The sequence below is a fragment of the Pelophylax lessonae genome (assembly GCF_965119305.1).
Source record: "Pelophylax lessonae genome assembly, chromosome: 2".
NCBI classification, from domain to species: Eukaryota; Metazoa; Chordata; class Amphibia; order Anura; family Ranidae; genus Pelophylax; species Pelophylax lessonae.
In genome coordinates this window covers 150,790,184-150,816,903 of record NC_138769.1, presented here as the reverse complement: position 1 = coordinate 150,816,903, position 26,720 = coordinate 150,790,184, and the positions used below count along the sequence as shown (strand labels likewise).

General features: G+C 45.4%; 1 protein-coding gene across 2 annotated transcripts in view; it reads right to left on the bottom strand.

Annotated features, from left to right (window-relative positions):
• Positions 1-26,720, bottom strand: part of YWHAE (tyrosine 3-monooxygenase/tryptophan 5-monooxygenase activation protein epsilon) — a 54,430-nt gene that overhangs the window by 13,955 nt on the left and 13,755 nt on the right. For both annotated transcript variants that reach the window (XM_082244614.1, XM_082244613.1), the window contains exons 2-3: positions 7,328-7,527; positions 6,387-6,493 (exon numbers count right to left, since the gene is read on the bottom strand). In XM_082244614.1, the coding sequence (XP_082100740.1) occupies positions 6,387-6,493; positions 7,328-7,527 (307 nt within the window). The remainder of the gene's footprint in view (positions 1-6,386; positions 6,494-7,327; positions 7,528-26,720) is intronic.

Here is a 26,720-nt window from a genome sequence, read left to right as displayed (position 1 = left end):
CCCAGATAGTCCAACTAGGTGGATGGAAGCAGAGCCAATAACTGGAAATGTAATTTCCAACCAAACTCCTGCAGAGTCTGCACAGCAAGCTCCCGGTTGTCCGTCAGACTGCTTGTAGAGGATCATCCAGGTGGTACTCCAGTACTACAATCCCCCCACTAGCGCAACAACCAGGGGTCCGACCATCCCAGGGAGGGGGCCCACATCCACCCCGAAAGACCACCAAGGGAGAGGGGTGGACACTACTTACCACACAATGGAACCGGGTGGGCAGCACTTCAGGCAGACCACCGCATCATCTTGGAATGGGGGTGCTGCGGGCTAGAGGCATGCTGCGACTCGGGTCGCGACCAGGGCTATGCGTCCTCGTGAGGAGTTTACCTCGTCGGCCAGCCCCAGTCAGTGGGGCTGTGTCGCAGCCAACATAACGCGGAGCTGAGGTCGGGTCACGTTCACTGGCTGGACTGGGAAGACCACAAGGACCTAGGATATCCAGGCCATCGCCAGTCTGGCAGTTGATTTATTATTTTCTGTTCCAGTGAGAAGTACAAAGAAAAAACTGAATTTTTGTAAAATCTTACCTGTAAAATTCCTTTCTCTGAGTCCTCCGACAGTCGCCGCCATCTTCATATTCGTCACAATGGGTATTAGACTTTGCTCCGTAGGAGTAGCTAGGCAACAGAATATGTCAATATTAAAGCTTTTAACATATCCCCACCCCAGGGGGTGGTCCCCTCAGTCTATACCCTCCTGCTTCCTGTTTCCTGCTTCAGTTTCAGTGGAATAGCAGTAGAGTACCTAAACCCCAAAAGAGGGACGGGGCGGCGACTGTCGGAGGACTCCGAGAAAGGAATTTTACAGGTAAGATTTTACAAAAATTCCATTCTCTTACGTCCTCCGACAGTCGCCGCCATCTTCATATTCGTCACAATGGGGACGTCCCAAAGCAGTGCAAACATGAGGGGTGGGAAACGCAGCCGCGCCTAAAGGCAACGCAGTCTCCACATCAAGAAAGTAACCTTACCAAAGGAAGGAAACCAGCTGGGCAACACGAGAAAAAAATTTGCTCAACGGGAGCAATAACCCAGGAAAAACAAATAACCCAGGGATACAAAGAAATCCCAAACAGCCCAAAGGACCAAAAACCAGGGACCCTAAGGGACCGCCGCACCATGCGGCCAAAGGAAGCATCTGCCGATGCTTGAACATCCACTCTGTGGAACAGAGTGAAGGTGTGCACGGTCGACCAAGTCACCGCCCTACACACCTGGGCCACAGAAGCCCCATGACGACAGGCCCAAGACGTACTCAGAGATCTGGTAGAGTGCGCCCTCACAGGCATAAGGGAAACTTTTCCCCGCAAAGCATAGGCCTGTTCAACGGCCCGTCTGAACCAATTGGCGACGGCAGAAGCCGACGCCGCCACGCCCTTCCGAGGACCCCCGGAAGGACAAACAAAGAATCCGACTTGTGAAAAGATTCAGACGAATTTAGGTAAACCCTAATCGCCATGAACAGCATCCAAGGAGTGCAACACCACCTCCTCCGAATGTGTAGACTTCGCGCAAGGCGAAGGCAAGACAATGTCCTCATTGAGGTGAAATTCCGAAACCCTCTTCGGAAAAAGAGAAGGGTTAGGTCGCAAGACCACCTTAACCAAGTGATTGACCAGATACGGACAATGGCAGGACAGGCTGCCAGCTCCGACACTCTGCGAGCCGAATTGATCGCCACCAAAAAAGGTGACCTTCTAGGACAACATAGACAACGAGATCTACCCGATCCGTTCAAAAAAGAACCGTGTTGTAACACGGACAGAACAAGATTCCAGTCCCAAGGAGGCAGAGACACCCTCCTAGGAGGGACCAGATGCCCCCGAACAAAAGTGCCAATCAAGGAGATAGATGCCATAGGACGTTGAAAAAAAGAACGGCCATTGCAGACACCTGACCCTTGATCATAGCCAGCGCCAAACGCTGTCAACACCCTTTCGAAGGAAGGACAACACCCCAGACACCGACCACGGGTGAGGTGAAGACCCCCTGAACTCACACCAGGCAAAATAGGCCTCCGAAATACGGTAAAAAGACCTACCCCGAGGAAAAATTCCTTGCGACGATCAAAGTGTGAACGACCTCAGGGGAGAGACCCCTATCCCTCAGGGCCTCGGTTTCAACAGCCAGGCCGGCAAAGCCAGCGACTGCAAGGCAGGATGAAATATCAGCCCTTGAGACCGGAGATCTTCCCGAAGAGGCAGACGCCACGGGGCGTCGACCGCCAAATGCACGAAGTCTGCGTACCAGGACCGGCGAGGCCAGTCCGGTGTCACAAGAATCACCGTGTTTTGGTTCCGAGACCAACCTGCGAAGGAACCTGGGCAGCAATTGAAACGGTGAAAACGCATACATCAGTCGGTACTGATGCCACGGAGCTACCAACGCGTCTGATGCGTCTGCCCGAGGATCGCGTGGCCTTGCCACGAACCTGTACACCTTGCTGTACAGACGAGACGCGAACAGGTCCACCTCTGGAAGACCCCACGTCGCGCACAACATCTGGAGAACACCCGGACAGAGGGGCCATTCCCCCTGGTCCAGGGACTGGCGGCATCAGATAATCCGCCCGCCAGTTCTCCAACCCCTGGAATGTGAACCGCCGATATCGCCGGGACATGCGTCTCGGCCCAAGACAGAATGTCGACCACTTCCCGAGCCACCCGGGCCCTCTTGGTGTCCCCTTGGCGAATGACGTAAGCCACCGCCGTGGCAATGTCCGTCTGCACCCGAACCGGACAGCACTGCAGCCTGTCCGGCCAACGTTGAAGGCAGAGAATCATCGCACGCAATTCCAGAATGCTGACCGGAAGGGAGGATTCCCCCTCCGACCAAGTTCCCTGGGCGGACAGAAAGCCCAGAACACCACCCCAGCCCGACAGGCTGGCATCCGTGGTGACCACCGTCCATGAGAGAGGACGAAAAGACTTGCCCCCTGACACCGGCGGGGACAGGAGCCACCACAGAAGAACCCTTCTGGTGCGATGGCCCAACTAAATCCGGATCCAGAGATCGTGGTCGCCCGTCCCACCTGGACAGGATCTCCGCTTGGAGACCCCGCGTGTGAAACTGGGCGAAGGGAATCGCCTCGAAAGCCGAGACCATCAATCCCAGACATCTCATGCACGTCCGAGTGGACGAGGACGAAGCGTCCCTGAGGTACCCGACTTCCTTCCTGAAGAGTCCTGAGTTTGTCGTCCGGTAGGAAGACCTTCGCCTGGACAGAGTCCAGAACCATTCCCAGGTAAGGGAGACGAACCGATGGGCACAGTGCTGACTTTGGAAAAGTTATCGTCCAACCAAACTCCTGCAGAGACTGCATAGTAACGGACAGAGCCTTCTCCAGACCCTGGCTGGTCGCAGACCGAACCAGAATATCGTCCAGATACCCTAGGACAGAGACGCCCTGGGCTCTCAACAAAGCCAAAACCGGTGCCCGCACCTAGGTGAACACCCGTGGAGCCGAGGCGAGACCAAAGGGCAACGCCACAAATTGGTAGTGATCCTCCGCTATGGCGAATCGAAGGTACCTCTGGTGACCCTCGAAATTCGGGATGTGAAGATTCGCATCCTTCAAGTCGATGGAAGCCATGAACTCCCCCGGAACCAGGGCAGCCACCACCGACCGCAGAGATTCCATGCGGAACTTGCGCACCCGCACAAAGCGGTTCAGCGCCTTTAAGTCCAGAATCGGACGTACCTTGCCTTCCTTCCCGGGTACGGTGAACAGATCGGAATAGAACCCCCGAAACCTGTCCCGATGAGGCACCGGGACCACCACTCCCTGAGCCCTCAGGTCCTGCACCACTAGATGCAGATCCCGCAAACGCTCCGGGGACAGTAGAAGATTTGAGGGGAAAAAAATCTGCACTCCGGCCTATAGAGAAACTCGATCTCGTAGCCAGATCGAACGATTTCCTGAACCCACCTGTCCCGAACCCGGGACAGCCATGGCTGAAGGAAACCAAGCAAGCGTCCCCCCACCCCAGAGTCGGGTGAGGGCGCCCCTTCAGGCCGCACTGATGTGGGCCGCTGAACCGGACTGGCCGGACTTTTGCTTACCAGTCCACGGCTTCTTACCAGGAGCCGTCTTAGCCTTGTGGGATTAGGGTAAGAGCGTGCTCTTACCACCCGTGATCCCCCTAATTAACGTATCTAGGGACTCACCAAAAAAGGCGAGAACCATCATAGGGCAGATTAGCCAAGGTCTTACCCGAAGATTTGGTCCACCGACCAACACTTCAACCAAACCGGCGAGACAATACCGCCACACCATGTACACGTGCAGCCAAAGGAACCATATCCAGGTCCGCATCACACAAATACATGACACCCTGGTGGATTTGTGGCGTGGGGGACCCGCACACGCGAAAAAGCCGCTGTACATGAGACAGGGAGAGTCGCATCCAGGACGCAGCAGAAGGTGGGTTAAGAAACCGCACAGCGTCCAGTGAGGTAGCCACCTCACCCTAGCATCCCTGCACGGAACAGGGATGGGTCGTTCAGAAAACTCAGGAGCGGTACCTGACTGAACGCTCGATGGCGGGCTGAGAAGCCACTGACCCACAACCTGCGACCAGGGGAGTCAGCCCGAGACGCAGCCCGCATTATCCTCTTCATCCGAAGATCTAACTATTGCTGGTAAAAATAACAGCTAAATAAAGAAAGAAAGAGAAAAAAACTCAAATAAAATCAAAAAAGAGAGAAGGCTGAGACAAAATGCCCCAGCATAGAGACATCCAGCTACTCCTGACAAGCTAGACATTGAAACTGAAGCAGGAAACAGGAAGCAGGAGGGTATAGACTGAGGGGACCACCCCCTGGGGTGGGGATATGTTAAAAGCTTTAATATTGACATATTCTGTTGCCTAGCTACTCCTACGGAGCAAAGTCTTATACCCATTGTGACGAATATGAAGATGGCGGCGACTGTCGGAGGACGTAAGAGAAAATGCAATTTAAAAAAAAAATTAAAAAAAAGGAAAAAATGCTAGAACCAGGGATCCCAGCAAGGAACTAGGTCCTTACTCCTGACTAGGCAGAAAAAAAAAAAAAAAAAAACTGAGGAGCTATAGCAGGAAGTGGGAGTATACTCCCTGGGACTGCCCTATAGGCGTAGTCTAAAATGTTTCCGCCTAGTGTACTACTCCTGTAGGGGGCAGCATAAAACCAAGGAGCTGGGTCCGTCAATGAACGGAAACAATTTCCTATGTACAATTCTAAAACCTAACATATAACAGAGCATTTTAAGCTGTGATAAGTGCAATACATGAATTCAAATAAAATTAAAATCTGTTAACCAACAGTTCAAATACTGCTTGTAACAGTTCAAATACTGCTTGTAATCAAATTGTGCCCACCAGATTTCACCACCTGTATATCCAAATTGAATGCTTACCCTCAAGGATGGACCTCTTAACCAGGTTAACCAGCTACCCTCAAGGATGGACCTCTTAACCAGGTTAACCAGCTACCCTCAAGGATGGACCTCTTAACCAGGTTAACCAGCTACCCTCAAGGATGGACCTCTTAACCAGGTTAACCAGCTACAGGGAGTCAGATGCATCTTCGAGGATAGTATCCATCTGTGAGCCAATATAATGGAGGGTTTTCTCCTTTCACAGCACTAACTTCAATTCTCTTGTTTTAAGAGACTAATATGCCTCAAACAAATAGGGACTAGTCCCACCCTCGGTTTGCGTTTTTTGGACATAAAATTCCAGGAGTTTAAATCCCCTTTAAAGTGACTGTCAGCCTACCAAAGCAGTTAAAGAATAGGTTCACAAAAAAAAAAAATGCACTGATTAGTTACCATGCACAGCTGTACCGGATTTTGCACTCTCAAGCTTTAGTAAATTAACCAGTGTCGACAGCACCCCAGTGTACTGCTGCTAGGGCTCGAGTTCATTTTACCACTAACAGGACCTTCCATTCTGCACTGCCACAAAAATCCCTATACGTCCATCTGGCAAGCACATGTATGCACATACTAGTGCGTCCCACAATCCAGCGCATGATGCAAGATGTGCCACAACTTTTAGGGACTAGTCACATTCATGTAGCGTGATAATGTGCAATAGGTCATTTTGAACATGCTGGGGACACGCACCCCAGTGTGTTCAAAAATCAGACTTGACCCTTTAACAGGGTAATGCACTAAATACACATGTTGCAGAAACTTGTGCATTACCACAAGGTAAAAAAGTGTGACTCAGCTCTTAAAGTTTAATTGCATTAGTTTCCTGGTAAAGAATGTGTGCTCCAACAGCAGACAATGTTTCCAGCCTGGCAACATTTACATGTCACAAAGTAAAATAAAAAATTGTTACTTACATTTTATAGTAAAAAACCTTAGACTCCCCACTGTTTGCAGCTGGAATGAGGTGCTTGTCCAGTACATCCAGAATGTCATTACAGATAGATTTCAATTCAGTCTCAACCTAAAAAAAAGCACAAAGACGACATCTATCTTTGTACAGTGAACCAAAAAGCCATTAAGGCTTCCATTCAATAGAAAAGGAACAGGTGATCAATACTGGGCCTGCACAACACAGTTCAGCCAGTTTACTATAAATGCTGCGTTGTGTGCACAGTATAGTGAGCATAGATACATCTGTGATTCATTTCCTCAAGACTTTTCCCTCTTCTGAACCCCATTCCTTCCATGCTTAGTCATTCACTACATTGTACATAAGCCCCTGCATCTTTCCACAAACAGTAGCTTACAGCAGTATTAATGTAAAGCTGTGAGAACCAACAAGGTTTACCACTGCTGACCTCACTCAAAATCCCTGTTGCCTGGCTGTTTCTGGCCTAAAGACTTCTGTTTCCTGACCTAATAAGTGAAGTCAAAGCCAGAAACATAAAATTAAGGGGACAGCTACTTATCTTTGTTGGTTACAATTTGTCCCTCCTCCAGCCCCCAAACTGACCAGATCTCAAGCAATTGTGAAAATGTTTCAAGAAAGGGCCCAAGCATGCATTCTGCACCCCCGTTCATTCCTTTTGAGCTTCTGGGTAACAAACTTGTACTCTGGACTAATTGTCCATAAGGAATAAAGGCACACAAAGTGCATCTGCATGCCAAGCTGCAGCTGGGGGCCCCATGGGGCTGCATTACTAGTGTATTGATGGACTGGTTTTATAGCCACCTGACTTACTTCTATGTGAAGCCCAACAGTTCACTAAAAAGTTTGTGTACATTCTGGGGTTTCTAGCCATGTAACAAGTCTACCCTAAAAAAATGATGCATGTGTGTTTATATTAAGCCTCACCATTGTCCGATATTCCTTGATCATTTTGAGTTTATCTTCTCCTCCTTTGTTCTCCTCTTTCTGTTCAATGCTGCTGATTATTCTCCAGGACGCTCTTCGAGCTCCAATCACATTTTTATATGCAACTGAGAGCAAATTCCTTTCTTCTACTGTCAACTCCACATCCATCCCAGCCACTTTCTTCATAGACTCAACCATTTCTGAAAAACATTATGCACATTTTACACACAGCCAATAAGAAGCATGCTGTAAATTCTTTACCATGGTTTAATGCTACACACCTCATCAGGGCTTATGACAATACAACTAATTACACTATAAAGGTCTTTAGCATTAAAACGATCTGATGAAAGAATGAGAGACAATCTACTGTTCTATGTCAACCAATCAAGCTCCAGTATGGCAGGTAAACACTGTAAAAGCAGGTGATCAATATCGCAAAAAAAAAAAAAAAGTATAAACGGGCAACTAGCTTTGGAGTCCCAATCCTCCCTCATTCTATACATTTTTTGTTGACTCAAAACGATAACATGTCTACTTACTGAGTGTGACGTATACAGGTTAAGTGGATTGATAAAATGTTAAAGGCACTGAAACACTCAGAATTTGCATAGGCCCCAAATTATTCACTCTTCCTATGAAAGGCTCAGAAACAGATTTAAATTTTAAGTGAAAAGGTTTTTTGCAGACATGGTATGGTGGTTGTCATTTAGTCAGGTGCAACACAAACCCTGCTTAGCCACTTGTCGCCTGCCCTATGGCAGTTTTACTGCTACAGGGCAGCCATGCTGTGCAGGATCACATATTCACACACACTCCTGGGTATTGGGCGCAAGTGCATACCGCCCGCGGCTCACTTCTGCTGTGATTCTTCACAGAGATGTCCGCTGGCACTCACTGATCATTCGGTACACAGGCAGATCGCTATTTTGTCAGTAGGGAAGGCATTGATCCTGTGTTCCTGCAAAGCAGGAGCATTGATCAATGCCTTCTAGTAAAAGCACCTCCAACACTGTTAGAAAACACTGTCTAGGCACCCTTTGAATCGCCCCTAGATGTTTAGCCCCTTCCCAGCAAGTATCGTCAGCAGTGACGTTGCATATTTTTTAGCACCGATCACTGTATTAGGGTCACTGGTGCCTGAAAAGTGTCATTGTTCCGACTGTCAGCCACAAACTAAAAAAATAGGTTGTGGATGACCATTAATAATAAAATAAAAAAACACCAGTTTACAGACGGTCTAACTTTTGGGCAAATCAATATACGCTTAATGGGATTTTTAACAAAAGTATGTAGCAGACTACATATTGGCCTAAATTGATGAAGAAATCAGATTCTCATTTAATGTTTTATAGCAGAAAGTAAAAAATAGTTTTCAAAATTTTCATGCTTTTGTTCTTGATAGCACAAAAAAAAAAAATAATAATGCAGAGGTGATCAACCACCAAAAGAAAATTTTGCCACAATAAAAAAGGCAAATTTTGTTTGTTTGAGTACAGCGTCGCACAACCGCGAATTGTCAGTTAAATTAATGCAGTGCCCTATCGAAAAAAAAAAATGGCCTGGACATGAAGGGGGTAAATCTTCCAGAGGGCAAGTGGTTAAAAGGGATTGTGAAGCTCTAATTTATGTTAACAAATATATATCACACTTACCTGCTCTATGCAATGGTTTTGCACAGAGCAGCCCCCATCCTCTTTCGGGGGTCCCCCACCGGTGCTTCTGGATGCCACTTCCCATGGGGACACTTGGGCGTGCACGATCTTGGAACTGGGCTGTGTCTACACACAGAAAGGCTGGCTCAGCCCCGCCTCCAGCTCACAGGTTTTGAATGACTGTAGCAGGAGCCAATGGCTCCCACCACTTAGTCAAGCCTATGAGCCAGGGGAGGGGAGAAGAGATGCTGCATACATATGTGTACAGCCCTGGACCAAGATCAGGCAAGCATTTAGAGGGGAGCCACTATTAAAAAGTTTTACCATAAGGCCGAGAATACTTTAAAGTAAAATACCTTTTACCTTTAATGGAATTCTTTATATACTTAGTGCATGTGTTGAATCTAACCATATAAAAAGGCGTTAATATGAAATATGAAAAACAAAAAAATATTCTATATCTATAAACTAGCCACATTTTGAAGCAGAGAGGAAAAAAAGTTTTTTTTACCACCCACTCTCACCAACAAAGTATTTGGAAATTAAATGGACTTTATTGATGTGATGGACACCATTGCCCATTCTAATCATCCTGACCACATTACACTTAACTGGGGGTAAAAGAGGTAACTGAGGGAAAGAAAAATGCAAGTTGCCATTGCTGAAAGTATTAAAGCACACAGTGGTGGCTCCACATACACTGCACAAAGTAGCAGCCATCATAAAGCCAGAAATAGGATTTTTGACTTACTGTTAAAATCCATTTCTCTGGTGTTCATTGACGGACAGGGCTCCTGATATTCATAACCATTGGGTTATACTGCCCCCCTACAGGAGTAGCACACTAGGCGGAACAGAATTCTGGCTAGACCAATGGGCAGTCCGGGGGGGGGGGGGGGTATACGCCCTCCCTGCTATAGCCACTCAGTTTTTTTGGGGGGTTTTCTGCCTAGTCAGGAGTAGGACCTTAGTCAAGAGTAGGACCTATTTCCTTGCTGATTAAGTCACCGGGGACGTAATCAGGGGGACACTTCCGGCGATAGCGGCAGATCTGGTATTCAGTCTGTAGCGGCCGCACACTGTACTTGAACGGCTACAACTATTTGCATCGGCTTTTCCGGACCCCCCGAACTCCACCATCCTTGTGTTTGGGCCATCCTGCTCCACGGCTTTAGTACGGGATCCCCACAGCACCCCAGAGTGACACCGAAGACTCCAGGACTGGTTTGTTTGGTTGTTTTAATCCTCATTAATAAACTTCCATGACATCTTTTTATCAACATTTTTGGTCCATGTTTTGATTCAAGGGGCATGACTATTTTTCACACTGTAGTGCGCCATCCCTTTTTCTAACAATTTCCATAGCCTACACATCCTGTACCAGGGATTTGGCAGCCTAGGGGTCATATGGTTCATTGGTTTCTTCATGCCACAGCCACGTGGTACCATGACCCCACAGGAACACGTCTAAGGGACTAGCGCCAGGACAATTTTTTGTTTGATGCTACATAGTTACCACCTAGGCAAGGGATTAGGAAGTTGGAGCAAATACAAACACACACAATTCAAAGTCCGAGATTAGCAATAGTGTTAAGAGTCCATATTTTTGAACGAAGGCTGTGGTTTTCAGACCCAACAGCTATGATCACATCCAGACAATGGAGAGCAATTTCTTTTGAATGATTTTGAGCAGGCACAAAGAGAACGAACAATTGGGTTTACTAAAGGCTAATCCACTCTGCACTACAAGTGCATTTGGAAGTGCAGTCGCTGTAGATCTGAGGGGGACATGCAAGGAAAAATAAAAACAGCATTTTTGATTGCACATGATTTGATAGAAATCAGCAGAGCTTCCTTGCATTTCAGATCTTTCCCTCAGATCTACAAGACTGTCCTTCCCAGTGCACAGTGGATTTGGCTTTAGTAAATCAACCCAAATGTCTTAATTTGGAAGGTGGACACCACCAAGTAGAAAAGAGGGTTTAGGACACAAGGTATATTTATCCTTTTGAAGAAGCACATCTGACAGATGTGAAAGCCACTACAGAACTCCCCTGCAGGAGAGACTCACCCAAGCAGAGCTCCCTAATGGGTCTAAAGTGTGGATTCTGCAAGGCATAGAAAACTTAAATTGAGATCCCAAATTAGTGATGCAATAGAGGTTTAAGCCATACGTCTGAGAACACCCAGAAGGTGGACGAAACGAGTCAACGCAATTTCTGGCTGATGGCTGTACCATTACATCACTTCTGGATTACAATGGAAAGCAAACAGGGACCAGCGCTACCTGAGCGGCCACACGTATACCCGGAAGTCTTCACTAAACACACTGCGGTTACCTATCTGGAATATTGTGAGAGTACATCTTACTTTTATTAACAGCTTGTTTTATGGTATCACACTATGGGAGTTTTTTTTTTATAAGGCCATTGAATGCCTGTCCACTTGGGGGAGAGCGAACATACAGGGACAAGTCGGTTCCATAGGGAAATCCAATCCTTTGATATAGAAAAGGCATCCCACTCCATACCGAACCAAAGTATTTTTGACCCACATGCAGTACTGCTACGGGGTCCTTGCAGTCTGGCAAGTGGAATCTAAAGGGAGTGGAACTGCACAAGATTGCACCTCATTTTCAGGGATTGGCACTGATCTACATATTAACCACTTAACGCAAACTGACGTAGACCTACTTCGGCTCACTTTAAGTGGATGTACCGGGATGATGCCTCTAGCTAGATGCATCATCCTGGTACCATTGTTTAGAGCCCACGGTCGGCTTTCGGGCGGTAACGACCGATGTGGCTCGGGAGCAGCTCGATCGTTACCCCAGCGAGCGGGAGGGGACGTCTCCCCCCCCCCCTCCCACGGCTCTGCCTGGGTCTCCTGTCCCACCGGGAGACCCAAGCAACTAGCCGGCGTGTCCGCCGGCTGGATGGAGTCCCGATCCAAGCCAGATGCGGCTTTGATCGGGTCTCCGATGATGTAACCCGGAGGCGGCGTCCATAACGTCACATCTGGGTTACTTGGCTGCTAAAGACAGAAGTTTCAAAAAGTGAATGTATTCAAAAATGCTGTTTTCAGCGTTTTGAATACATGAAAGTGTAGTGGAGGGGTCTAGAGTCTTTTAGACCCTCGATCCCTCCATAAAGAGTACCCGTCACCGCATATTGCTGTCACAAGGGATGTTTACATTGCTTGTGACAGCAATAAAAGTCAGATTTAAAAGTGTGTTAAAATGTTAAAAAAAAAAAAAAAAAAAAAAAAAAAGGAGCTACACTAACTCTAAATTTTTAAAGCGTCGCCTATGGAGATTTTTATTGAACATAGTTTGTCACCATTCCACGGGTGTGCGCAATTTTAAACCACAACATGTTGGGTATCCATTTACTCAGCGTGACATCTTTCGCAATATACAAAAAAAAAAAAAAAAAAAAAAAAAAAAAAAAAGCTAACTTTACTGTTTAGTTTTTTTTAAATTAAGTGAAATGCGATTTTTTGTAATTTTTCCAAAAAATGGCGTTTGAAAGACCGCTGCGCAAATACCACGTGACAAAAAATATTGCAATGACCGCCATTTTATTCTCCAGAGTCTTTGCTATAAAAATATAATGTTTGGGGGTTCCAAGTAGTTTTCTAGCAAAAAAGACCGATTAACTTGTAAACAAAAAGTGTCAAAAATAGGCTTGGGGCTTAAGTGGTTAGGGAGCACATTGCACTTTTTTCTTCACTGGCTACTTGCTGAATTTGGACTCCTAAGAATAAGAAAACTTTTACATTTATTTATTGATTTATATATTGGTCTACATTTGTTGTATATTTATACACTTATGCATTGTGGGGAATTCGCACTTATTGCACTTTAGTTTGACCAAGCATATGAGATTTTTTAAGGTTGATGGTCCAAAATGTATGCACTGTATTGAAACCAGAGCACTAAGCACTTTTTTTCTATATATTCAGTAACATTATGTATCTTGTTATTTGCACTTTCCCAAGGCACACCTATTCTTACGCTGTGTGCAATTCCATATTAGCTTAAGATCGCAAGATTTTGAACAGCGGCATTTATAGGTTTGGTTATATTCCATAGCGCAGGTCACACATTTTTACATTTAATCCATTATATGCCTCAAGTTTTACCAGGTAAAGCAAAGCCAAAAGGTTTCTGGAATAGAATAACCACTTTACTACCGCTTACGGGAATACTACTGCGGCAGAGTGGCTCGTTCCCGTCCAGTCACGTAGTATTAACGTGACTGGACTCCTCCCCTTCTGGGCGGCGCTTGCGCGCCGCCGGAGGCTCGCTCCCGCTGTTTTCATTCACAGCGGGAGTCGGGCCAGGGGAGGAGCAGCGGCGATCGCCGCTGCTCTTACCCGATCGTCGGGGATCGAGTCTGGAGATCCGCCCGCTGTGTGTAAACACAGCGGGCGGATCTCCATAGTGACAGGGAGTGACAGATCGGACTGTTCAGCATAGCTGGACATCCGATCTGTCCATGAATCACATAGTCACCTCCCCCCCTACACGTCAGTAAGCACCAGGCATACATTAACCCCTCCCTCTCCAATAAAATTAACCCCTTCCCTGCCAGTGTCATTTTTACAGTAACAGTGCATATATATAGCACTGATTACTGCAGTAATGTCACTGGTACCCCCAAAAGTGTCAAAAATGTCAGTCAGGGGTCCGGTCTGTCCGCCGCAATGTCGCAGTCCCGCAAAAAAAAAAATCGCAGATCGCCGCCATTACGCGTTAAAAAAAAAACACCAAAAATGACAGAAATCTTTCCCTTTGTTAGTAAACGCAATAACTTTTGCGCAAACCAATCAAAATACGCTTATTGCGATTTTTTTTACCAAACATATGTAGCATAAAACAAATTGGCAAAAAACTTTTAAAAAAATTGTTTTTTACATCTTTTTTGGGGGGAATTTCATATAAAAAAATGTGAAAAATATTGTTATTTTTTCAAAATAAACGCTCTTTTTTTGTTTATAGCGCAAAAAGTAAAAATCGCACAGGTGATCAAATACCACCAAAAGAAAGCTCTGTTTGTGGGAGAAAAAGGACGTAAATTTCGTTTGGGTACGGCGTCGCACGACCGCGCAATTGTCAGTTGAAGTCGCACAGCGCCGAATCGCAAAAAGTGGCCTGGACGGAAGACAGCAAAATCCTCCGGTTGTAAAGTGGATAATCAAGGACGACACCTGTCCATTAGGAGTATTTGAAACCAAATTCTGGTCAAGCTTCTAGTGTAGGATGGTCAGAAATGCAAGGTACGGAGTAATCAGGTTTAAAAGCCTGTGTTTACACCAGCTGAAAAATGATCTCCAATTATGGTAGTAACTTTTTTCGTGACTTTACTTTCCTGGCTCTTGAGTAAATGGGAATAAAAGTCAGATAACCCTGTCCTTCAAGGTCTGGATTCCAACAGCTATGCTGTTAAGACAGCGATGGAGAAAAAGATGCAACAGGGGGCCTTGAGACAGCAGGTCTGGCCTGTTTGGAAGAGGCCAGAGATCTACCAATCGTCATAAAATGCCCGTAAATGTGAAAAGTTTTTAGATTTTGCAGATCTTGGCGCCTAGAGGGTGCAATGGAAGAGAATCTAGTGCAACTATGCTGATGTTTATGTGCACAGAAGTGAGCATGTCTACATTGTCAGGCATTCTATTGCTTCTAGGAGCAATTTGATTCGCTTATTCGGGTAGCATAGGTGGGGATGGTGAAGAAGCCTTGCGCTCGAGCTCTGGACAGTGATGGCTGTATTAGCTGTTAACTGCCCAAGAGTCTGTAAGGCCTCAAGCACACTGGATGTTTTTCGCCAACTCCTAGAGTTTAATGCAGAAGCGACTGCGTATGTTATTAGGGCTCTGGGCTGAGGTGGTGATAAAAGTGCAACACCATTCATCCAACTGAGACCAAGCTCTAAATGGTGGAATTTTTACTGCCTGATTTGAATGCCCAGTAAGTGAATAAACTCAACTAGCAGTATTCTCAATTTTGCTTCCTGACAGTTTTTCCATAAAGTGACTATTCAGAGGACACTGGAAATACCAAGTCTTATACTTTCTGTAAAGCTACAGTATTAACCTAGCTAACCCTTTCAGGTTACTGGTACCTATATATGGGACCAGGCTTAGACCATTGCTGTGGGCATACCCCACTCCCCTGAAGGGGTCTTCAGAGTCTGAACAATAGGAATTATTCATGGCCCTGGACCTGTATAGCATCCCGCTAACTACAATGGCTGCACTCCGTGCCAAGGTGAGTGCCTAAAGCAACATTACAAGGCTGCCCCCCACAGCATGGGGTCTGGGTCCAAAAGGTATTACCGGGGTTACAACAATCCGGATGCACTGCCTCTATTGGGTGTAGAAGATAGTGAAGAGTTGATTGAAGAATCCAGATTAAAAGTCAAATCACCTGAAGGTAGCAGCCTATATTCCAGGATCTATGAAAATCCAGCTTGTGCCCTTTTCTGTACAATTAACCACTTCTGGATCAGAAGGTTTTCCCCCTTAATGACCAGGCCTCTCTTTGCAATTTGGCACTGCGTTACTTAATTGCAGATGTGCAATGCTGTACCCCCAAAAAAAAAGTCCCCCCCCCCCCCAACAAACAGAGCTCTCTTTTGGCAATGATCATCTCCGATTTTTATTTTTTGCGCTATAAACAAAAAATATACACATTTCATATACATTCACTTTCTGCTATAACATGCTCAATGAAAAAATTTAAAATCAAATTTTATCATTTTAGGCCAATTTGTATCCCGCTACATATTGTTGGTAAAAAAAAAATCCAGATAGAAGTATATTAATTGTTTTGCGCAAAGTTATCACGTCAAACTAGGGGAAAGATTTTTTTACTAGTAATTGCGGCGATCCGCGATTTTTAGAGTGACTGAATGCGGTTGACAGATCGGACACCTGACATTTGACACTTGTGGGGGGGGGGGGGGGGGTAGACCTGTGTTCCTAAATAGGAGGAACACAGGAGCCCCGTGTTCATTGCTGACAGAACAGTGGTGTGCCGTGTTTACAAACGACAGACCGCTGTTCTGTCTCCACGGGGAGCGATCGCGGGTACAGGCAGCTATCGTGGCCGCTGGCTTACCACTCTCTGGTGAATGAGCGCCACCCCCACACCTGCGAACCGATGTACAGGTATGTCGTTTTGCATTTTATGTACGGCGGCTGGTCGGCAAGCGGTTAAACACTTCGATACTGGACAACCCCCCCCCCCCCCCCCCCAACCTTCCTGCCCAGGCCAATTTTCAGCTTTCAGCGCTCTCGCACTTTGAATGACAATTGCGCAGTCATGGAACCTGTACCCTAAACTTTTTTTGTACACAAAACCAGAGGTTTTTTTTGGCGTTTTAAACCACTGGGTTTCATTTTTGCTAAGTAAATGGAAGAAAAAATAAATAAAAATAAACTGAAAATTTTGAAACAGAAACGCGTTTCTTCATTTTGGTTCTAAAATTTTGCAGATAAATAATTCTTCACAAATTTAGGCAAAAAATGTTTTCTGCTACAGCTATGGTGAAAAAAACCCAAATCAGCATATATTAAGTCTGTAGAAAGGTATAGCGTCCACAAACTATGGTTATATATCTGAAAATCGATGAATCCTGACCGCCTATCATTTCTTGAGTACCCAAAATGTCAGGACAGTATAGATCAGTGTTTCTCAACCTTTTTTCAGTCAAGGCACCCTTCAAAATCATGGACAGTCTCGAGCCACCCCATTCTAAAATGTAAAAATCTATTCCAATAGTTTTACATAATGCAGAAACATTCACATTTAGGGCACCCAACGTTAGAGGCGATTTATTCTTGCAAAACCAAACTTTTGCATACTGGTACTGACTTGTATTACAATATTTCTCTTCTCCCTCAATTTCTCTGTCAGCTGTCACCCCAGTGCTGATGGAGAGGGGCACAGGAGGGTCAAACAAGGATGCTGTGGAGGCGACAGATCCTCATTAACTGATGCAATTGGTTATGTACCATTACCATTACCACTTTCTGCTGGCTTGCATACAATTTATCCATTTTAAGGCATTTTGGCAAGCACCCCTCAAGAAACCTCAAGGCACCCTGGTAGAAAAAAGGCTGGTATAGATATCCCCTAAATGACCCCTTCTGGTAAGTGGCTAATCCATAGTAAGGGGCATGGCAATTTGTCATAATTAAAAAAAAAAAAAAAGAAAATTTTTAACCACTTGCCGACCGGTCACGTTGACGTACTGCGGCAAAGTGGCTCGATTACGTCGCTGGACTCCTCCCCCTTGTAGGCGCCGGAGGCGCGCTCCCGCTGTTTTCAGTCACAGCGGGAGTCGGGCCAGGGGAGGAGCGGCGGCGATCGCCGCTGCTCTTCCCCGATCGTCGGGGAATCGAGTTTGGAGATCCGCCCGCTTGTGTAACAGAGCGGGCGGATCTCCTAAGTGACAGATTGCAGGGTTCAGCATAGCTGAACCTGCGATCTGTCCCTGTGTCACTTAGTCACCTCCCCCCACACACGTTAGTAAGCACCAGGCATACATTAACCCCTCCCTCTCCAATAAAATTAACCCCTTCCCTGCCAGTCATTTTTACAGTAACAGTGCATATTTATAGCACTGATAACTGTAGAAATGTCACTGGAACCCCCAAAAGTGTCAAAAATGTCAGTCAAGGGTCCGTTCTGTCCACCGCAATGTCGCAAAAAAAAAAAACCACACCAAAAATGACAGAAATCTTTCCCTTAGTAAACGCAATAACTTTTGCACAAACCAATCAAAATACGCTCATTGCGATTTTTTTTACCAAACATAGGTAGCAGAAAACAAATTGGCAAAAAATTAAAAAAAAAAAATTAATATTTACATTTTTGGGGGGGGGTTCATATAAAAAAAAAAAAAAGTTAAAAATATTGTTATTTTTTCAAAATAAACGCTTTTTGTTTGTAGCGCAAAAAGTAAAAATCGCAGAGGTGATCAAATACAACCAAAAGAAAGCTCCGTTTGGGTACGGCGTCGCATGACCGCGCAATTGTCAGTTAACTTCGCACAGTGCCGAATCGCAAAAAGTGGCCTGGACGTAAGACAGCAAAATCCTCCGGTGGTAAAGTGGTTAAACGTACGGTCACCAGTGCAGTACAGCGTCATGATAAGCGGTGCAACGGTGATCAGGGACACCAACTGGTGAAAGTACAAGAAAGGAAGCAAAAAAAAAAAAGATGCTTTTATTTAAGCTTGAAGAAGCTTGTGCACTTTGAGCGTTAAGCGCCTTTGAGTGTTTGTGTTTCTCCACCCCCCCCCCCCCACAAACCCCAAGAGTCTATGGTAGGATCGACCGATCTATTGCCGATACCGATATTTTCGTACATTAAAAAAATTTGGCTGTTTTGAATGCCGTTCTTTTTATAACATGGCACCAGACAGTACCCGGAAGTGCTGTCATGACATCACTTCCGGGTTTTTTGCATGGAGACCCGATGAATGCGGCTTTGATTGCGTCTTTCAGGCTGGTTGCCCGGGTCTCCCAGTGGGACGGGAGACCTGGGTGAGCCGCAGAAGGTGGACGTTCCCTTCCGCTTCTTGTAATGACAGCCGAGCGGCTTCTCAGCTGCATCAGTTGTCATTACAAGACTGCCTACCATCGGCTATGGACACCGGTAAGGGGGTGATGCCTCTTAGCTGCAGGCGTCACTCTGGTACAAGCACTTTCCGAAAAATCAGTAATATCGGCCACCTTGATTCCGATATAATCAGAGAAAGTGCATATAATCAGTCCATCCCTAGTCTATGGGCACAAGTCAGATAGAAGTCACCTTTAAGCAGTACAGGAAAGGTTTCTAAAGTCGGAGCAAATTCAGTAGTGCTAATTAAAGTGATTGTAATGTCTCGTTTGAAAAAAAAAAAAAAAAAAAAAAAACACATGTTATATTAAGTTGGGTTATACTTACCACCTCTGCAGTTGATTTTACACAGGACAGACTGCCTGCATCCTCCTGGCCCCTCCCTCCTAGCAAGTGCCCTCACAGCAAGCAGCTTGCTATGGTAACACCCGAGCTGCATCTCCAACGGACGGACAGTGTGAAAGGGGCCTAACTGACAGCCACGGGAGCCGATCATGCTGCTGCTGTGTCTCAGCTAATGAGGAGGGAGAGACGGCTGAGGGACGTGGACATTGCTGGGGCTCAGGTAAGTATTAGGGGGTGCTGGGGGAGACTGCCACACACAGAAGGCTTTTTCCTTAATTCATAGAATGTATTAAGATGAAAAATCAGAAGGTTTTTTTGTTTTTAAACTCCTTTAAGACGGCTCTCATTGGGATCCAATATGGGACGTGACTCTCAAACACACTATATACATTTTATACATACATCTCACAAAAGTGAGTACACCCCTCACATTTTTGTAAATATTTTATTATATCTTTTCATGTGACAACACTGAAGAAATGACACTTTGCTACAATGTAAAGTAGTGAGTGTACAGCTTTTATAACAGTGTAAATTTGCTGTCCCCTCAAAATAAGACATTAATGTCTAAACAGCTGGCAACAAAAGTGAGTACACGCCTTATGCCCCGTACACACGTGCAGATTATCTGAAGACTTTTGTCTTCAGATTTACCTTTTCTATGTAGTGCAAGGGCCTGCCGGATTGCATACAAATTGAAAGTGTTTAGGTTTGACCTCATATTATATGGTTTTGGTAAGTCTACAGACAAAAGTCTTCAGATAATCTGCACGTGTGTACGGGCATTAAGTCAAAAGTGTCTTGTGACTCGTTAATGTTACAAGGTCTCAGGTGTGATAAATTTGGTGTTCTGGCTCACCCATACTGGTCACTGGAAGCTTAACATGCATAGCAAAGAAATATAAGGACCTATAAGGACCTGAAAAACCCTGAAACTGAGCTGCAGTACAGTGGCCAAGACCATACAGTGGTTTCCACTTAGTGGTGTACTCACTTGTTTCCAGCGGTTTAGATATTAATGGCTGTGTATGGAGTTTTTTTGAGGGGACAGCAAATTTACACTTTTATACAAGCTGTACACTCACTACTTTACATTGTAACAGAGTGTAAATTCTTCAGTGCCGTCACATGAAAAGAAAAAATGAGGGGGTGTACTCACTTGTGAGAAATACACACATTTAATGGCCGAAGGGGACTTTTATCCAACGAACCTCGCTGCCGACACAATTTGTCACCAGCTGCACCCACCAGACAACCAATGACTGATTAATGTACCGGCCTGCTGCCAGTGCCATGTGACCAATCACAGCAGATCACATGACAATTGTAAACAATGGCTGGCTTTGATTCATGTCATTTATTGTGGTGTTTGCTGTGATTGGTCACAGTGATCACATGTTACAGACAGGGCCAATTACAGCTCATTTGTACCATGTGATTAGCTGTGGTCAATAACAAAATAATTGATTTTCATTCAGTAAATTGCTTGCTTATAGCACTGAAATTCACTGCTATAAGCAAGAGCCTAAACACGTCCCCAGAGTAGTACTATGTTAACATATTGCTCTGGCTACAGCATGTGGTAAAAAAAAAAAAAATTTTGAGCTGCAGTGTGCAAGAGCGCCAAGTCGGATCCTCATCTTAATTGTGATTTGGATCTGACATTACAGGAAGATTACCCAGGCATTCCCTGAAGTTGTTTCGAAGTCACATTGCTATAATATTTTTATATATAGACTATAGAACTTCTGAATAAGTGGTTGTGGAACGAGTCATCTGAGTTTCCATTATTTCTTATTGGGAAATTCACTTTGATACAAGTATGCTTTGGATTAGAAGCACATTTCCGGAATGAATTATGCTCACAGTCCAAGGTTTTGCTGTACAAGGACTTAAATCCTACAACATGAGCTGGGTTAGAAAACTAGAGCAAAAGCACACAGAATACAGTTTAAAGTTGCTACACATTATGCCCACATGGTGGTCACCCCAAACCTACATTAGCTCACAGAATTTGGCAATGTCCTTCAATTTGAACATTCTGGAACCAAGTAAACTAATAGTTTGGGACAGGCCGAAACATCCTTAAAACACCTCCCTTAATGCCATTTAGCAACAGCGCGATCGGTGTCTGACCATCAAAAAGAAGTCAACCTCCAATGGGTGCATCTATGTCTTAGCTGCAAGTAAAGCTATCCTAAAAAAAAACTGGAACATCTCATCACCCCCCACAGTATTAGCTGTTAAAAAGGATCTCAACTCTTTACAGGAGAAAAATTAGGCACAGAGAACCAGAACTACACTCCTACAAAAAAGTTCTTTATGGAGGTGGCGCTTATACAAATTGAATATACCTTCTCTCCAATCGGAAGTAGCAGCATTAATGACCTTTTAATATACTGAATGGTATCTTAAGGCATCTGACACATTAACTGGTAAAATTAAAAAGATTCCAGCCTGCTAAAATGTTAATGTAATCTACTCACCCAGGACTTGACAAATTTGCTTGAAATCTAGGCGCCAGCTATTTTCCATGCATGCCGAAAGGCCGGCTTCCATACACACAGGCCCACGTATTGGAGGCTAGTTGCATCTCTAGCACATGTGACTTACTGCTGGCGGAGTGCGAGGAAGAAGCATGCAGAGCGGAGGCTTCCTAGGTCTCTCCTCTCACAGGCGGAGTGCATTTGATATCACTACGCCTGTGACAGGATGAAGCCAGAACTATACAGAAGGATCAGCTCTGTTCTGTCGCCAGACATCCCCTGCAAGATGCAGGCACAGCATTTGCGGCTGTCATGGAGCCGCAGCCTGCATACGGGAGACTTCGCACCTTGCAGGAGAATCAGGATGTCTGGAGACAAGACAACCACGTCACTAATCCAGGCACCAGGCTAATTCTAGTCGCTCATGCGACCTGGCGCCTGGGGTTTGTTGAGCCCTGTACTCGCCTCTGTGACACACTGAATCCACACAACTGACCTGTGTTTTCAGGGCTGAGGACCCTCATTCATAATTAATGTTCCAACTTTGAATGTTCATGTAGAAGTTTAAATAATAGCAATTGTGAAAAACCCACTTATTAGCATTTGACTAAGGTGATAGATGTTACTGATCAGCCTAGAGTCATCCAAACTATAGGTTGGCTTTCCATTCCTGTACCATGCGAGTTTGCCAGCCACCATCTGTTTTTTGGTACCCCACTTAATTCAATACTAGTATGTAATGTCTGTTTAGTAGCACTGTGCATCAATGCTTTGTTTGCACTTTTAAACTCAAAAATACGGGGGAAAAAAAATAAAAAAGGCCATCTATACTTTGGGTTTAATAATCTTAAAGGCTAAATTTCACCACAAAAAAAAAAAAAAAAATAGAATCATACACCCAAATCAGACTCCTGTAATCCCCTAAACAGTGTGGCCTCATGCACATTTGAGCTAAAAAAAAACTCTGCCCCTAAACACCCCCCTCTGCCCGGTTCACACTGATGCAGTGCGAAACATCGCATGCAATTTGCACAGGAATTGCAACACTTTTTTGAAAACTGATTTTGGGGTGTCAACATACATTTCGCAATCGGCTTGCATGAACAGGTTGCAATTTTGCACCGCATCTAGTGTGAACTGAGGATCCATATTCATACATAGGAGTTTAGAAGCAGAGGAAAAAACTGGTTGTTTCAGGAGAGGAGATCTTTAGTATAAAGAAAAGTGCCTAAATGTGCAATAACGCCAGGAGTGTTCCCTGAATTCTGGCCAATAAAATGCATCATCTCCAGACGCAGGAAAGCACATAAACACTCATGCAAATACACAGCTTTTTACCACATTTCTGCTACTACTAAACTCCTGGAGAAAGAAAAAAAAAAAAAAAAAAAAAAGCATGCATTAATTAGGATACAGTGTTCGTGAAGCATAACAGTCACAATGGAAGAGGGAAAGTGAGCACTCAAGACCTTCTAGCAGAGGATCACAACCTAGGTCTTTGATGACTGGTGGCTCCCAAGTATGTCGTGCAAACTGTACTCCAAATTAATGGCAGTTGGCAAACTAAACCTATTCCATGAGGACTTCAGCTGCCCCTATGAAAAGTAACTAGCATGTACAAGATGTTAAAGCCTGAGTCTCATTCGTACACCCCCCCCCCCCCCCCCCCCCACCACCAACATCAACAGTACTCCTGGCTATTGCATGTATTAAAACGTAGTATGGCCAAAGCTTTTTTTTGGTCTTACTTCTCTTCTGGGGTCACAGAAGTGACCTTAGATTTTCTCTCCTGTGACTGAGTCAGCTAATGGTAGCGAATGATTGCCTGCTATCAGCAGATATCACAAAGAGGCTCCTGGCTCTGGAAGGACCCCGACTATTATGTTCAGGATTCGTCCAGGTGCCTGAAAGTTGTATTAACCACTTACATTCTATTCTGGCACTCCTCTCATACATATACTTTTCCCTAGAAAATTACACTACATTACATTTAATTACATTAAATTTTTCAAACGCAATTTTTTTTTTTTTGGAAAAACAAAAAAACACTTTAAGTTAACAAAATTTTTTTGTAGAATATGAAAGATGCAAAGTAGATACCCAATATGTTGCGCTTTAAGATTGTGCACACTCGTTGAATGGCACCAAACTTCAGTACCTAAAATCTCCATAGGCGATGCTTTCAAATTTTTTACAGGTTACCAGTTTAGCATTAAGAGGTCTCGGGCTACAACTGTTGCTCTCGCTTTAACTTTTGTGATACCTCATGTGGGGGGGGGGGGGGGGTTGAATGCCGTTTACATATTTACATATGTGGGCGCAAGGTAGCTTTTCTTGTAAGAATAGGGCATCACAGGTCCTCTTTATGGAGAGATGTGGGGTTTCCAAGACCCCACATCTCTCCTCTAGGGTGGAAAGACAGGGAAACCCCCCCCCAATCTCGGCCTTTCCAGCCAAGTTCATGGTGGTATTTAAAACTGTCAGGCTGGACGTGACGTCATAGCAACGAGAGTCAGACTGCCAGGGACAATCTGGTCCTCGGAAGTCCCCCATAGAGAATACTGCCGGCTGCAAGAGATATCTGAATGATGCCTGTAGCTGCAGGCATCATTCAGATATCTCCACTCAAAGTCCAGGGCATCACATGGGGGGGGGGGGGGGGGGGGAATTAAAGTTACTTACTGGTAACGTCTTTTCCAGTAGTCTTTCAGGACAGGCACTTCTGAGAGAACCTGGCTCCTCCCTTCTTAGGAAACACCGCCCCAATTTATTGGATTTAAGCCTCCCTCCAGCTGGCTGCCTCAGTTCTTTACGAGTACCTCCGGCCACTGGGGAGACACAAAGATATATCATACTAACCTCCATCCTCTGATCATCTTATATTCAGACCTTCTTCGGGTGGGTATTAGTGCTGTCCTGAAAGACTACTGGAAAAGACGTTACCAGTAAGTAACTTTAATTTTCCCTTATCGTCTTTCAGGACAGGCACTTCTGAGAGGATAAGAGAGTACTTACTTTCAGGGTGGGACTACCGCTTGCAGGACTTTTCGCCCAAAAGCCTGATCTTTAGCGGATAGCAGGTCCAGTCTATAATGTTTGGAAAAAGTTGTGTAGCTGGACCAAGTTGCTGCCCGACCGATCTGCTCCGGGGTAGCACCAGCTCTTTCCGCCTGAGAGGCCGCCATTGCTCTTGTAGAGTGCGCCTTAATACCCATAGGGACCTCCTTACCGGAAAGCCTATAAGCATCACAGATGATTAATCTAAGCCATCTGGCTATTGAACGCCTGGACGCTTTAGTACCCTTCTTTGAACTATTAAATAAAACAAAAAAAAAAAAAAGAGTCTGACTTCCTGAACTCCTTCGTGATGTTTAGGTATTGCAGAATGCATCTTCTGACATCTAAACTATGAAAACGAATTTCTTGTTCCCTCACAGGCTCTGAACAAAACGTCGGTAGCACTATCTCCTGGTCTCTATGGAACCTTGAGACTACCTTGGGTAGAAACGCTGGATCGGTTTTAAAGATAACCCGATCTGCAAAAATTTGTAAAAAAGGTGCTTTAACCGAAAGGGCCTCTAGCTCACTAACCCGCCTGGCAGTCGTGATTGCCACTAAAAAAAAAAACTGTCTTGAGGGTTAAATTTCTCACCGAACAAGACTCCAATGGCTCAAATGGCTCTTTAATGAGAGCCTGCAAAACTAAAGACAAATCCCACATTGGAAATGGGAGATTTCTTGTTGGTCTTTGCCTATTCAGGGCTTTGAAAAAAGGGATCACCCAGGGATCTTTTGCTAAAGGTATTTCGAGGAATACGCTAATGGCTGAAATTTGGCCTTCTAGGGTGCTGATGGCTAACCCTTTGTTAGCCCCCTCTTGTAGGAACTCGAGTACTGATACTGTACTTCCTGCGTCTAAAGAGCTTGCTTTGCACCAGTTTCTAAAAAACTTCCAAGTTTTTAGGTAGATGCTCTGTGTCTCTTTCTTCCTGCTTCCTAGCAGAGTCTGCACCAGTTGGCCCGAGAAACCCTTGCTCTTTAACAGTTCTTCTTCAGTAGCCAAGCTGCAAGGTTCCAATGTTGTGTCTGAGGACAGAGTACTGGGCCCTGGGAGAGGAGATCTTCTCTCACTGGTAGCAACCAGGGGGGGCTCTACCGCTAAGCGATTTAGGGTCGAGAACCACGGTCTCCTCGGCCAATGTGGTGCTATAAGTATTAGCGTCGTACTTTCCTCCTGAAACTTCCTCAAGACCGCTGGTATTAGCACTGGTGGGGGGGAAGGCATAGGATTTGGGGAACACCCAGGGTTGAGCTAGAGCATCCACCCCTAGAGCTCCGTCCCATCTGCTCAGGGAAAAATATTGAGGTGTCTTTGTGTTCTGCCGTGAGGCAAACAGGTCGATGTTTGGCATTCCCCATCTCTGGGTAATTCCATTGAACACCTCCTGATTTAACGTCCAGTCTCCTTCTCTTACCTTCTTTCTGCTGAGAAAGTCGGCTAGTTGATTTAACTCTCCCTTGAGATGAACTGCCGAAAGAGAGAGAACTTGGACCTCGGCCCATTGCAAGATCTTCTTTGCCAGACCCCATAGGAGATTGCTTCTGGTTCCCCCCTGTCGGTTTAGATATGCTACCACTGTGGCATTGTCTGACCGTACCTGAATTCGGTGTCCCTGCAAGTCCTCCTGGAAGGCTCTGAGGGCTAACTCTACCGCCCTCAATTCCCTCCAATTGGAGGATTGTTTTGCTTCCTCCAGTCCCCAGGTCCCCTGGGCTAGCTTGGATCCCAGATGGGCCCCCCAGCCTATGCTGCTTGCATCTGTGGTGATGATGGTGGAGGCTATCTGAACCCAACAGAGGCCTTGTGATAGGTTTTCGGCTTTTCTCCACCACCACAGAGATCTTTTCACTGCGGTTGGGATCTGTATGAAGGTATCCAGGGAATCCTGGCTGCGGTCCCAAGCTTCCAGGATGAATAGTTGCAGGGGACGAAAGTGCAGGCCTGCCCACTGAACTGCTGGGATGGCTGCTGTTAGTAACCCCAGTATAGACATGGATTGTCTGACTGAGATCGCTTGGTTTGCTTGCAACTGTCCTACTGCCTTGTTTATTTTCTGCTTTTTGTCCGGGGGTAAGAAGATTTTTTGGACCCTGGAGTCTCTCGTACCCCAAGAACAATATCCTTTGTGTTGGTACTAAGGAGGATTTTTCTAAATTTAGTAGCCAACCCAGGTCTTCCAGAATCCGTGTTGCATCCCGGAGATCCCTGGACAATT